Raw genomic sequence first — 15,756 nt, 5'->3', positions numbered from 1 at the left:
TTAAAATATATCGTACAAAGAATATATCTGTAAAGAATAAAATGGAGACATTTCAATTTTCCAAAAAATTCTTCTTTTTTTTCTCTCCATCTTTTGAATAATGTTAGTCACATTTTCTGAATGATCTAACAATAAATGTAATAATTGTTAAAACAAACATGTTTTTGTTAATATACTCTTTATCTCTAATAATTTATGAAATCATTTTCTTCATTTTAATTAACTAAAGTAATTAACTAAAGCAAGTTAAGATTAAACGTTCGGTGTAAAAGAAGCATTATTTATTATAGCTTTATATTTATTATACATACACTGCAGTATCATAATCCAGTGCAGTGACTTTCCCATTATTACCGGTCGCATTTTCCTTGTTTCAATGTTCGCACTGATCCGAAGATGCAAGATTCAGTTAGTTTCTTTCAGAATTTAGCGTTAGTTGTTCACACTGCACTGCGCGAACCAGGCACGCTAGGATAGCGGCCAGACCGGAGTCCGAAGTTCGATTAAGGCCCAACTGGATGAGGCCCATCCGAGACGCGCCGCAGGCCTGTTCATGCAGGTTAGCTCGAGACTCAAGGCTTGAAACCTGCCGATTACTACCGCGATTTCTTAAGTGGTTAAGGTCGTAATCCCCGTTAAATTGCGCACGTAGCTTCTCTCTGCTGCGCCATCAGTTAGTATCTCTCTTCTCTCTCTCTCTCTTTCTCTCTTTCTTATTATTTCTTTTTCTAAATATTTTAATAATATGCTGTCTTTTGTCGAAAACGGGACATTGAGTGTATATAGCTATATATTCGTTATATATGAACGACTTCTTGCGCATATGTATCTATGTATCTATATAAATATAAATTCATTTATAAATATGATCTGAAATATACATTGAGAGGAATGTGAAACTGCACGCATGTGTGTAAACGTATTTACAATGTAAATGCTGTATTTACATTAAATAATAATCTAGTGTGTTATACTGTAATATTTTCTACAGAGTAAAAAACGTGTTGCATGTTAAAAACGCTCCTCATTGAAAAATGCAACATATCTATGTATAAATTAAACAAATTGTTGTTTAATTAATTAAACTTTATGTTAAATTTTAATAATGAGTTAATTCAAATAAACATAAAGTAACATATTTTACATGTAATAATAAGAATTTCACAAATTAGATTATGGGCCTAAGTGGCTTTCGTCTGGAGGAAATAGTTTTTGTCGCAATCGAGTACGTGCAATTCGTCCAGACGCGAGTCTAGTAGCAACAGACGCCGAATACAGTATGACGCAATGAGTAATAAAGTAAAATAATAAAAATAAAACTTATACAGGAGTGTTTCCTGAAAGAAAGGAATCGTGGAGTACACTGGACGTAACAGTACTATAAAGAACTTTTAAAATTATATTCACACAGTATTTTTAGTTTTTTATTTTTCTCATGTGCTTGTTAGTAAACATAATAGCAAATATAAATATTAAAACAACATATAAAAATAAAAATTTTTAATCACAACTCTTTCTTTTTATCAAATTTTTCCACTTTGTAAAAAGATCATTTGTTTCACTTTTAATAAGATTATGCCACGTGTTTCCGTTACTCAACTGAGCTTACTTTTGCACGATTTTTTATTTCCACGAATGGAATGAACTTGGAACTTAGGTGTCCAGAAAAAAATACCGAGAAGATTATTTCAGGTATTGAGTTAAGTATTAAGTAATGTTTTTACGTATAATTAAGGTCCATTCTATTGTACACATCTTAAAACGCTCTATTAGAAAAGAAATGAAAAATATTATATTTAATTTAAGAATCATTATGCAAGAACAACCCCTACAATTAATTCTAAAGAAAGTAATCATAAAGTATGTTTGCAAGTTGGAATATAGAAGTTCTATCAATACCGAAGCTATTTTAAGGAAAATATGGTAACATTTACTTTATTTCGAGATAATTATATCGAATGTCCTGAGTCAAATTCAGGAAAGAAACGGCTGTATCAACTTGCGTCGCTTAGACACTTGGCGCTTGTGCCAATAGAACTCGCAACATAGTAGAAATATCGCACCGATTACACCTGAAAGAACGATAAACAAAGGGTGGCTTACTCGCATATTATTTGTCGACTGGCGTTATTTGCAAAACACTATTACCCATAAAGAGCACGAAAAATATGCCCTGCATATCCGCCACATTTACTTTACGTTCTTCCACACCTTGATTCACGGAGCTGTCCGAGCATTTATCTTTCATTGGTATTTGTTCCGTTATCCATTTAGTCATTAATCCAGATTCATGCATACGATGTAATCTGTATGATAAAATAAATGTTTGCAAAAACGCAAATATACAAATACTAAAAAAGAGGAGATAAAACATGGAAAACTACATTATAAATGATGACATGAGCCTAAGAAATTCGTAAATTGTAGCCACGCTGCCAGGTATTTTACTTCTTGCAAATTTTATGTATAATAATTTTAATTTACTTACAAAAATTTACTTACTCAGCGTTGATAATTTTCGTATACGGATTGTCTTGCGAGATAATCATCGCTATAGGCTCGTCCATAAATTCATCAGTACTCAAAGAAAACGAGCATCCTTCAGTTGACAACATGTCAGTTCTCATCAAGAATCTGTTCGAACAATGTCAATTGTTATTTGTATCGCATTGATTAAAATGTATCTGTACATCTGTATGTGTTGACGCAACGATAATAACGATATAAATTGTATCAATGATATTGCTAAATTAATTAAAAACAATATGAATAAATTCACAATTTCTTATAGTAATTATATATATATATATATATATATAGTTATATATATATATGTAACAATTTATATAAATTATTTAATATTTGCTTCACAAAAATTTATCCATTCAGATTTATCGATCTTATTGTATCTTTCTCAATGCATAAATTATTTTCTCAGACAACTCGAGCGCATTCGTAAGCTATGGACACACTCAAGTCCTACATGTCCAAGCATTGCAACGTTTACCTCAATGTGCTCCTCCAATCGATTAATACGTGTTTTCCCGCTTTTACTGATTCGATAACTTCCAATTCCTGTGATGCATTATGAATTATAGCGCGTTCGAACATGATGTGATATTTCTCCTCCTCAGCATTCTTCAAATATTGCTCTAGGAAACTACCATTAGGAAAGCCCCAAGTTAATCTGTGTTTATGAGCAATTAGATCTTCCACGGTTAAGATGGCAGTATCCATATTTGGGAATGTCAGAAATGCGACTAGACTTCCGGAATAAGTCGCCACCAAAACCATCACGGTCAACCACCAGATAGCAACCAAGAAGCGAGCGCTGTCAGAATGGGGCAAGTACATTCCTCCTAAAATCATTCACTTTTGTATTTTCCTCCAAAAAAACAGAATTTTCTAACTAATCAATAAATATGAAATAAGTCGATTTCTCTTCAACAGAAGAATAAATTAGTTAGAAATAATTAAGAAAAAATAATGGCAAAAGAATATATTGTTGCATTCGCACTAAAATCAGTTTATGATCTGAATGCTTTTTAAGTTTTATAGAGTAGTTTATTGTCAAATGTAAAGACATCGAACGATATTAATATGTTGGATCGCATAGCAAAGCAAAAAGTATTACTTTTAAAAGTAACCACCGATGTTACCTTGCTGAAGAAGAGCCCCGTAGACATACCACACGCATTGCCAAGAGGAAGTAAGCCCTGATGTTCTACTGTATGGACTGTACTTGTGAATGAGATACAAAGTCGGGCCTATTATAAGAATGGATGCTGCCAAGCAAGCCCATGTCTGCAAGCAGAATTAACGCGCTTAAACACACAAGTACGTGCACAAGTGTAGTTTTTAAGAGCGCACAGATACCACATAATTTTGTAATTTTTTAATATAAGTTTAGATGTTGGAAAAGCTAGCAAACACAAAAAAGTAAAGAGAGGGAAAATTGCATAAATTTTACCTCTTTGGTAAAAGGAGCGGTGAATAGCAAGGCTCTGGAAAGTTGACCCGGCTTTGCAGTTAGAAAACTGTACGTTTGCATGAAGATCGGTAGAGTGAAATTAATCTCATCTCTGCCACGATCATTGACAGTATATGCACAGGCTGCAAAGAGAACCTTCTTCGCGACAACCATATCTATTATCTCCGACGGAATTTTTCTCGTTGTCGATGCTAGTATCTGCAAAACATTTAAAGCAATTATTTGAATCATTATTGAAACATACTATCACTAAATTTAAAGTTTTATTTATTCATTAATTAAACAAGTTATAATCTAAAACTTTATTATATAATATAAAAGAAATTTCTTTTTCTTTCTTTTTCCATACGTGTGCGCGCACATACAGAGAGATTATATTACAATACAAAACATTGAGATCATGAATACGTCTTCTCAATTTTTTACCTATACTTTTAGTAAACGTTCATGGCAATTGTACAGATTAGAGACAACTTGACTAATTTGAAGAGGTTTGAAATAGTTTGGGTAATTGAATAGCCACGTTACATTGACAATTGGGTGATTCTACGAGTTTCTTTTTAAGGAGGCAATCAGCCAAAGAAGTATGACCCGATCTGATCCTATAAAAGATCCTATATAATAGAAATTATAGTAAGAGCCATATATGGCTCTTCTTTTCAGATATTGGAATATCTTCGAAAATACTAACACTTCATCTTTTACAAAACCCTCAAAACTAAATCACACTCCTAATATTTAAATTCATCAATAAAGGTATAAAATATATTATACTATAACTTTATTATATATAACTTTATAGTTTTACCACGTCGACTTGAGTTTCATTATGCGTAAACTTAACAGTCCGATTACTCATTGGACTAAGTATGCTATAGGTAAAGTTCAATTTCTTTCCTAAATATTTCACGACATCAAAGACCAATCCGCCATATTCTTTTTCACCAGTATTGCTCAATGAAATGGTTTGCCATGGTGGATTCTGAAAATATGCAATCAAACATTTTACAGTGATCAAGCCAAGAAAAATATCGTCACTCACGTGATACGTGGCAATTGGCAATTTAATCCCTCGAAATCCATACGCAACGTGCGGAAAAATAACATCCGTCAAATTCGCTCCAAGTGTGGGCATCCACGTGCCTGAATCTATCAAATGTGCGGTGCTTTTGCCATGAACGAAGAAATTACCCCATGTGATAGCTGAGGCAAATTGCCAGAATAAGCATTTACCGCAAACACCGCCCGAGGCAAGAGTATTCTCGATAAGTTTTATCTATAGAAAATAGGAAATTAATCGCCTTTCCCTCATTAGATCACACTTTTTGATAACATTACCAAAAATCCATAGGGATTGCAATCTGGACATGTTCAAAAAAATACTGGTGATTAGACTTATGAATTATGTCACGCTTGGCGTTAAAGGGATCACATTAATTAAAAGAAAGGGAAAGGAACTTTTTCGTTAAACTTCCTTAATTATGCAAAATATGAAAAATTTCTTGAAATAAATGTTACATATTTTTAATAAAATTATTCAAAACTATGAAAATTGTGTGACATCATTTAAGAAAATAAAGTGAATTTGACCCCACTTTTCTAGAAGTTACGGCAAAAAAATATCTTATATGTCATGTGAAACGTCTCAGTAAACCTTAAAATATGACAAAAAAAGATTATATCGCCATATCTCATGTAACTCATGAGAAAACACTTTATATGACGTGTCTTAAATATTACAAACACAGTTAAAAGGAAAAAACATGATATAAAGGAAAAGTACAATAATATAAGATTTTATCACATGTATACATATGCGTACATGCGTGCTTAGATGCAACTTTTATGAACAACAGTCCAAATATACAAAAATTATTTTTAGAAAAGTTACGCTATATAAACGGGAAGGATATATTAATTATATATTATTAACTTAAACTATATCTCGAATTATATATAACTCAAAGATACAAACCCTAATATTCTTAAGAATTTCTTGTCGTCTTTCGGCCTTGTTTAATCGAAGAAGTTCAAACTCCTCGTAACTCACACGATTGTACAATTCTATTTCGATCATCAATGACAGTTTCAAAGCATCAGATAAAGCTATAACTAATTCGGTGATATGACACATTAGACCAATCTAAAATATATAATTTATTTTATACATATATTTAGCAAGATATACATCTAAAAGCAAATTCATTAAAGTATTTTACAGAACTTGTTTTATAGAAAAATGATTGAATAGCTTTTCCTTTTTTTTATGAAAAAGAATGTTTGATCTTTTATTATTTAACATATATTTTCAATAATTCAATTATTTTATTTAATTATAAGTTGCGTTTTGTGAAATTGGCACCCTTGATCTTGATAAGTTAATGTTATCCAATTCAACTTTAGTATAATATAATTGAATCGCATATATAATTAAGGAAAAATAATTATATACATAAATTATAATTATATATATATACATCGCAATATTTGTCGCTGTCCGTCATATTATACAAAAACGCCACATTACCACCTTCCGACAATGAATCGACGAAACTGGTGATATTTGTAGAATTCTGTATCAGGCTATCAGTGACGATATATAACCATTGACTGTCAGGTTGGACCATATTTAATGTTTTTGCCTTACAAATAAATCATATCAGATAATTTAAATTGCACATTGAAGAACTTTAACGATTCAAGCAAAATGATTCAATAATTTGTAAATAAGCAAACAAATGCAACCAACAAATAATATTGTAATTTTTGAGTTAAATAAAGTGTTGTTTACGTTACATGAAAAAGTCAGCACAGTAGTCAGCATACACGGTCTGTTCCAACTTTGGTACATGAATGTTTTTGAATAATCTTTCAGATAATTCAAATATATAGCAAAATAAAAAATAAATAGCAAGAAAGCTTTATGCGTATCTTACAATTTCCATAACATCGACCGCTGTATCTACCGTGACGATTACGAGAAAGCATTTTCCCAATTGATCCATGTGAAAATTTTCAAGCATGTCTTTTATGTAATATCTCTTCTGACGCTCGGAATCAACATGCTTAAAGGCGAATAACGCTCTCGAAACCAAGTTGAATGTCTTATTTGGTAACGAAATCGATATAGCTTTTGTGACTCTGTTGATAGTATCTCTATCTGTAATTTTGTTGTGAGACAAAATGCCGTTTTAATTTCAAGAAACGTAAAAGTGACGCAAAAAGGTAACGCAAAAAATAAATAAGTAAAGAAAGAAAAAAGAAATTAAATAAATAGACAGTTATAATGTTTAATAAGTCACCAAATGTATCGTCGTGTAAAATATTGACATTGCTCCAGAGCAAAGCGTCGGCAACCCTTATATCGAAGAAAATCTGAGACAATTCTTCACCCGGTGGTACTAAAGGAATACTAACACCTTCCGAGTCGGAAAACCGTGGACAGTCTTGCTCTTTAAATAAATGACATCAAATGTTAACGATTGCATGATGTTTCGTAATCTTATCATTTTTTGCAGATTTAGTATTATCTAATAAAATTAATAACGTGACAAAATCTAGCGAAAGAATTTCATAAATTTAATAAAACAGGTAGGAATGATTATAATTTTTGATTATAATAGTTATAACGTTATAATTTTTCCATTTTTAATTTTTTTCGACATATGCTATGTGGTAAATCAAATAAAACGTATTACGTTGACATAACGCAATGCAATCCTATGGATAACAAAGTGAAAATAAAGAGACAACGATTTTGCAAGTTGGTCTTTTGTTATTCACCAACTAATTACACGATTTGGCGCATAAATGTGTCTATCCCACACCAATAAAAAAGAGATAAAAAACATAACCGCACATACATATTTTTGACGGTTAAAATGTCTTTATGTACCTGTTATCGCTAGATGCACGAGCTCCTCTTTACGTGCTATATCATGCAAGCTCCATGTTTGAAAGCACGTTGCCACCGATAAAAGTACGGTGTAATCTTGATACACGTACATCAGATATCAAGATAATGAAAAAAATTGTTTTGTTTCAATTATATTATAAATAGATTAATCAAAATTCATCTATTTAGGGAATTTGGAAACAAAACTTGTATCCACAATTGCTTAATATATGTTTCGTGATACAGTATATCCTCTTATAGAGGCGATTATTTGTTATAAGATTTGAACGTATTACATAATATTCTATCATATAAATATCATATATTATAATATTTTTATTATTATAGTATATTATTGAAATAACATTATTAATGTTATTTTATTTACATCGAGTAAAATAAGTTTCATTTATTTATCTTTAATTTATAAAATATGATCTGTAATGTGACTAACTGTTAAAAACGTACGTAAAAATTATGTAAGTTAAGTCTCAAGAAAAGTCTGCATGCTTTTTTATAAGTCAAAATTTTATTTTTTGAGCCCGTACAACTCGAAAAACCTTAATTAACAATAAAGTAAAATAATATTTGCAGATTTATCTAACATGTCTATTTTCTTTCTTACCTCGGAGATTATTAATTTTCGTATTGTGAAAGACGCGTACGTCAATGTCACTCAAATGTGCCTCTTGTTTCGTGATATTCATGATAAAATTATGAATATTTCTTACGATACTGCGGTATTCAACTTTACTATCAAAGAGACCCTTGTCGATAACGACAGCTGTGCTCCAAAGAATTTTTTTCTCATTATTACCTCATGGTATTGAAACTTGTTCATTGAAATAAATAAAAAGGCAGAAAAAACAAAATAAATCCATACCCATCGAAGCGTTAGTAGACATTAGAGATGGAAAGTCATCGAAAGCTTCACCCGGAGTTAAAATCCACACGAAAAGCAAAACGGAGATCACGGAGATCATGTTCGTCGATAGGTAACATTGAAGCACGTTGCATCAGTCGGTCGATATATAAGAGTGGACATTGTTCAATGATACATGAATTCATTACTTTCATCGATCCATTAATACTACATTAACCGATACTTTGTCAAGAGTACGGACGGAAAACGCAATCATACTACACACTTTGGGCACACTCCAACCCGTACCTCGTATCGTGAATCGAGGGAAGGTCGATCCTTCAATAATTTATAAAGAGACGATCGAATCTCATTGCAACTCGAGCAGATTGGCATCGTTGGCCTATATATGGGCAGAATCAGACATTGGAAACAATCAGGCGCTGACCATCGCGAAAATTATATTTAATTTTCTCCTTTTATTTCTTACGCTCAGTGTAATTGTTAGCTGGTAATTAGGAATTGTTTGTAGAAAATTCGTCTATATATGTGTGTGTATATATATATATATATATATATATACAGGGTGTTTCCTAAATAAGTAGACAAACTTAAGGAGGATATTCCTTGGCTTATTTTAAGAAGAAAAGGTCATATAAACATATGTCCTAAACTGCTTTGTTTTCCAAAAAAAAGTACATCACTGTTTTCGTTCACTTTTCATTTTCCATTAGCAAGACCGTATACGAAATGCATATCTGTCATTTCGACGTTTGTGTAATTTACCATAATTAATAAAATTACTAAACTTAATAGGAACTATAAAGTTTGCGTCAAAGATAACGTGATAGCAGTGATGCCGGATAGCGTGCTTTTGCAGTACGAGTCAACAGCGGTGGGGATGGAGTAGGGATGGTCTCGCAGCGGCCGCGCGGCGCAGTCTGAAACGAGTGTTCACTTGCGGCGCCGCGAGACCATCCCCACTCCATCCCCACCGCTGTTGACTCGTACTGCAAAAGCACGTTATCCGAAAAGTGAACGAAAACAGTGATGTACTTTTTTTGGAAAACAAAGCAGTTTAGGACATATGTTTATATGACCTTTTCTTCTTAAAATAAGCCAAGGAATATCCTCCTTAAGTTTGTCTACTTACTTAGGAAACACCCTGTATATGTATATATATATATATTAGGGGTGTGATTTAGTTTTGATGGTTTTTTTTGCTCAAAAACGCATGTATTTAAATATGATAATGAATGAATACCTTAATCCAAATATTTTCCTTCGTTTTCGATAACTTTTTCCCATCTTTCTGGCAAGAGATGGGAAAATGGATTCCACCACGATAAAATCACTCTTCTTTTCAGTTGATCCATTCGTCGACGAATTTTCGCACTTCTTCGAAATTATGAAAGTGTGTATCCTCTAAAGCGTGTTGCATCGACCGGAACAAATAATAATCGCATGGAGAATACGCGGGGTGCGGTAAGACTTCCCATTCAAGCTCTAACAGTGTTTGTTTCACTGATAACGCAACGTGAGGTCGAGCCTTGTCACGAAGAAGAATCACTTTCCGTCCTTTACTCGCAATTGGTGGTCGTTTTTGGTCCAATGCTTGCTTCAACTTGTACGATTGGTGTCGATAACGATCAGCCGTGACAGTCTCATACGGATTTAACAGCTCATAGTACACTATCCCACCAAATACGGAGCATTACTTTTGAACCGTGAATATTGCGTCTCGGAGTGGATGTTGATGGTTCGCCTGGATCCACCCATGATTTTCTGCGTTTCGGATTGTCAAAATAGACCCACTTTTCATCCCCAGTAACAATCCGAGACAAAAGACTTCTTTTTTTGCCTGGCGATCAACGAAATGCAAATGTTCAACCGGTTCGCAATGGCACTTTCCGATAATTCATGTCGAACCCATTTCCCTTCTTTCTGAATTTTTCCCATTTCATGTAAATGTTTGGTAACTGTTGTACGATCAACATTTAATGCTCTGGCAAGTTCTGAAGTGGACTGTGTTGGATTTTCGTGCAATAATGCTTGGAAATCTGCATTTTCAAGCTTTCTTGGTTGTCCCGAGCGTTCTTTGTCCTTCACATCAGTATGACCACTTTTAAAGCGTCTAAACCAGTATTCACACGTCTTAATTGATGGGGCAGAATCACCATAAGTTTCCACAAGAATTCTATAACCGTCAGCCGCAGTTTTGTTTTGATTAAAAAACAAAAGCAACGCATGTGGAAAATGCTAAAGAGCTTTCGGAAGTTGCATTTTTACGATGATATAAACACGACTGTTATTGCATCTATTGCTATAATGCTACTAAATGTCATGGATAATGTCAACACTGGAAGAAACAACAGTTATCGGAAACAGCTATTGGAACAAACTGACACTACAGCCATCTGTTGCAAAACCCTCAAAACTAAATCACACTCCTAATATATATAACAGTTCTCTCTTTTTTTTCTTTTTTAATTAATACCTTTTTTTATTTTTTTATGTATACTAAACATAATAAAATAAAAAGTTCTACCATAACACCGGCATCATTTTTTGTATGATAATTGCAAAGAGGAAAACAGTTAAAGAAAATTCTGTTCATGAAAGCACTTATATAGGATGATATATTGGAACGTTTCAATATATCGGAATACAATTTCAGCATTATCATTAACAAATTAACATTGTTCATATTTAAAACTTATATTATTGCCCTTATATTGTTGTACTTGTAATTTAGGCAATATGCCAATTAACAATATAAACATCTCAGAACTACCCGGAAAAAGAAAAAATTTCTAAGGGCTAGAAATTTTTCATTTCTGAATTTACGATATTTTCAATAGCAGAGAACTCTAGGCAATATAAAAAATAATGATATCATCAACTCAGACCTTCTCGGAACAGAAAAAATTTCTAAGGGCTAGAACTTTCTCATTTCTGACTTTACGGTATTTTCAATAGCAGAGAACTCTAAGCAATATAAAAAATAATATCATCAACTCAGAAATCCTCTCAGAAGGAAAAAATTTTAAACTCGAGAACTTTTTCATTTCTGACTTTACGGTATTTTCAATAGCAGAGAACTCTAGGCAATGTAAAAAATAATGATATCAACAACTCAGAACTTCTTGGAAAAGAAAAAATTTTTAAGGGCAAGAACTTTTTCATTTCTGAGTTTACGGTATTTTCAATAGCAGAGCGAAAAACTATTTACCAAAAGCCCGATATCTCGCGAACTGAGTAGGGTAGAGAGTTCTTCCAAACGGTCCCGTTGAATGCCGATTCAACGGGGATTTGCGAGCCCTTTCCAACGCCCTTATTAAACTTCCCGTCACACGCACCGTTCCGGAATTATTCGAGAAAACAATTTTTTACAAAATGCTCGATATCTCGCGAACGGAGTGGGTTAGAGAGTTCTGCCAAACGGCATTCGATGGGGATTTGCGAGCCCTTTCCAACGCCCTTATTAAACTTTCCGTTAGCCGCACCGTTCCGGAGTGAATCGCGAAAAACTGTTTTACATCATGGTCGATATCTCGCGAACGGAGAGGGTTAGAGAGTCAGCTAGCTGACAAGCTAGAGAGTCAGTTAGCTGGCAAAATCAGTCGCCAGCGACGCTAGCGCGTAGCATCGCTGGCAAAGTCATGCGCCGCAGCAACTGCGCCTCTGACAGAGTCATTCGCCCGCATGCCCGCCCGCACGCCCGCACGCCCGCACATACGCGCACTTCCGGCCGCACGCCCACACGCCCGCACATACACCCGCACATACGCGCACGCCCGATGTATGAAATATTATCTCACAATTATATGTCACAATTTTACAAAAAGAATGCGCAAATTACTTTTCTACTTATTTTTCAATTATTTTTCTTATTATTTGTTCTACATATATGTGATGAGAAATTATACAAGAGAAAGGAAGTATGTATGGACATATTTGATAGATAATTTTATGTTTCTATATAATTATGTAGAGTTTTACTAGCAACACAGGCGCGCGAGACGCGCGCTATTTAATTTTTGAATATTAATAATGTTTTCGGATAATAATATTAATCTATTATTTATTATATAATAAATAAGACAAATCCTATTGTAAAAAAGGCGTTAAAGGTGTTATTTATTTCATGGTGTTTGATGAATAGAAATTTGACAGAATTGACAGCTGCCGTATTGTACGGTACATGAGCTGATTTCGTGAGCCGCGGCCCGCGAGCACGCGTCTTCGCCGTCGCCGTGCGGCGACGTGAACCTATCGTACGTATGTGAACGCGCCTTTAGGGACAAACTCGCTATGCTTGTGTGCGTGCGAGCTTAGCATACGATTATGATATCTGAGGATGGAGCGCACCAATTGTTTTGGAAGTGGTCGGAATGGAAAGGTCGCATGGACATTACGTTATAAAAGTATGGTTAGATTTGTGATTAGGTGTTTAGTTGGTGAGAAGATATTGTAAGGAAAAGTTGATTGGACATGAATTAGAGGGGAAATTGCTAATAAGCTAGTTAGGTAGGTAGGTAGCGCGCGACGCGTACGCAGTGGCTCCGATTGCTCGAAAGGTGGTGGTTTACGTACCGGGCGTGGCGACGCTACCGCGTGGCTGGATTAGTGTGGATTAGGCGTTGGAAATGATAGTTGGCTGATAAAGATCCGTAGAAGGTGTAGGGGTAGGGATATTTAAATATGCCTTAAGGCATGACCTTTGGAAAGAAGGGAATGAATTTAGATAGAATGAATAATTTGGATGAAATTGAAAGGCGTTGCAGGAATATGTTTGCGTTTTGGAAAGAAGTAAAATGGTAGGGTGGATTTGGAAGTGGTGGAAGTGAGTGGGTAATGGAAAAAATGGAAGATGGAAAAGATGGAAAAGATGTAAAAAATGTAAAAAATGGTAATGATGGATGGTGTATTCGGTTTTGAAAATGATAAAGATTGGTATTTGTAAGAGTTATTGATTGGAATATGATGGGAAGATATGAGGTTAATTAGTAGAAATTAGGGAAATTTGATGAAAGGAAGGAATTAGCGTGGCTTGACCCTCTGGTTGGACAGATGGTACAGGTGCTGCGGAGGAGGATAGGAGGATAGGAGGATAGGAGGATAGGAGGATAGGAGGATAGGAGGATAGGAGGATAGGAGGATCCCGTTGGTAAGAGGGATTGACCTTACGTTTGCCTTAGGTAAAAAGGACGATGGAGTAAAAGAGACGGTGTGGAATAATATAAATATAAATATAAATATAAATATAAATAAAAATAAAAATATGAGGGTGAAATGGACGTTGGTGGTTGAGCGGAAAATGGAGCGGAGAATGGAAGCGTATCGGTGGGCTGGAAGACACTTGGTACGGCGGTTGCGTGCGTACGTACGTGGAGAGGCAGAGGCAGAGGCAGAGGCAGAGGCAGAGGCAGAGGCAGAGGCGAGACGGTGGGGCGCCGTTGGTCGAGCTGACGGAGCGACGTAACAGGGACGTAAGAATAAAAATAGTTGTAAAATTGGTGGATATTGGATATTTTTTTTTTTTTTTTTTTTAGTGGACATGGACATGGACATGATAGAGATGTACTGCACTGGTGATAGACGGACCGACCGGCGGAGATGCTGTCGGTATATCCGTGTATCCGTGTATCCGTGTTAAGGCATTAAGAAGGGAAATGCGCGCGCGATGGTAAGGAAAGAAAAGCAGGAAAGCAGGAAAGCAGGAAAGAGGAGAAAATGAGAGGAAGGGAAGGGAAGGGAAGGGGAAGGGAGAGAAAATGGGAAAATAATGGATTTAACGTGGTGGTAACCGGGATGAATGCCGTACTAACGATATAAATAGGCGCAGTACTAAGAAGGAAAAAGAAAAAAAAAAAAAAAAAATGAAAGAGGGGAAAAATGAAGTTTGTTTTCTTGGTGGTAAAAAAAAAGGCTGCGATAGTAACGATTAGAAAGATAGGCGGTGCTGACCCGGAAAAAGTGGAAAAATTGAGGGAAGGAAGAGAAAAATAGAAATTTGCTTGGTTCGTGCGCCGCAGGCTGATGGGCGTGAAAAAAGCCTGCAGTACGGACTAGATGGAAAAAAAAAAAAAAAAAAAAAAAAGAGGAAATGGTGTCCGCAGGGATTGCGATATGGGAGCAGGTAGATGGAACGAGGATAGAGATAGCCTGTGTACGTTTATTCGGAGTATGGAGAAGCGACGAGTATGGAGGACTACCGATCGCTGACACGTTACCGAAATGCCCCCTGCATACAGGCCGTATTGATAGTGGAGCGTGAAGTGAAGACTGGAGACGACGGAGACGACGGAGACGAAGCGTGTGTTATGGAAGGAAGATGGTCGTAAGACGAATATAGAGTAGATTTGATAGCAACGAAAGAAGAATCCTCTTGTGATGGTGGAGAGTGGAGAGTGGAGAGTGGAGAGTGGAGAGGAAGTTTTGGCTGAAGTAAGCGTTATGGAATGCGGGAGACGGACTGGGCGAAGAGGCGCTTAAGCTAAGGAGCGGGAATGGCCGTGATGCTTATTGCCGCATTGGACCTATTGGCTGTTTGCGTGATATTTGCGTTGGTTGGTGCGATGTGGCAATGGCGACATAGCATAGCGACACAGCGACACAGCGACATTGCATGGGAGACGTGGCTGGAAGTACGATGGAGGTTTAATAGAAGCCGTGACTGTAAAATATTAGCCAGGTGTTATTAGAAGAGGATATTGATTGGATGATCGTTGTAAGGTTGAATAGGAATAGGAATAGGAATAGGAATAGGAATAAAATATAGATTTATTGCTACTCGTAAGGTTTAGTTGACCGGTTGAGGATAAGGAATGGAAGGGAGTAGGAGGAATTTTGGAAATTAGTAAAGGAAGAGACGATGGTAAGGTAAGATGATGAAGAGATGATGGTTTGGTATTGCATGGAATTAAGCAGGCGGTTAACAATATAGTGAGAGGTAATGATAAAAGAGAAAAGAGAAAAGAAAAGAAGAAAGAAAAAGGAAAATGC

General features: G+C 35.3%; 1 protein-coding gene across 1 annotated transcript; it reads right to left on the bottom strand.

The window, feature by feature from the left end:
- Positions 1–1,397: 1,397 nt before the first annotated feature.
- Positions 1,398–9,133, bottom strand: LOC105279642 (ionotropic receptor 93a). The gene is given in 16 exon segments (XM_011339541.3): positions 1,398–2,072; positions 2,149–2,306; positions 2,503–2,634; positions 3,008–3,359; positions 3,660–3,804; positions 3,971–4,189; positions 4,800–4,973; positions 5,034–5,267; positions 5,967–6,134; positions 6,469–6,633; positions 6,928–7,151; positions 7,294–7,443; positions 7,887–7,982; positions 8,512–8,670; positions 8,770–8,878; positions 8,880–9,133. Coding segments are annotated over 16 exon segments (2,667 nt in total). The 5' UTR covers positions 8,964–9,133; the 3' UTR covers positions 1,398–1,974.
- Between the last annotated feature and the right edge of the window lie 6,623 nt (positions 9,134–15,756).

This window comes from Ooceraea biroi, chromosome 9 (assembly GCF_003672135.1).
Source record: "Ooceraea biroi isolate clonal line C1 chromosome 9, Obir_v5.4, whole genome shotgun sequence".
Taxonomy (NCBI): domain Eukaryota; kingdom Metazoa; phylum Arthropoda; class Insecta; order Hymenoptera; family Formicidae; genus Ooceraea; species Ooceraea biroi.
Note: the sequence above shows the minus strand (reverse complement) of the source record. Positions and strands in the feature narration are given on the sequence as shown.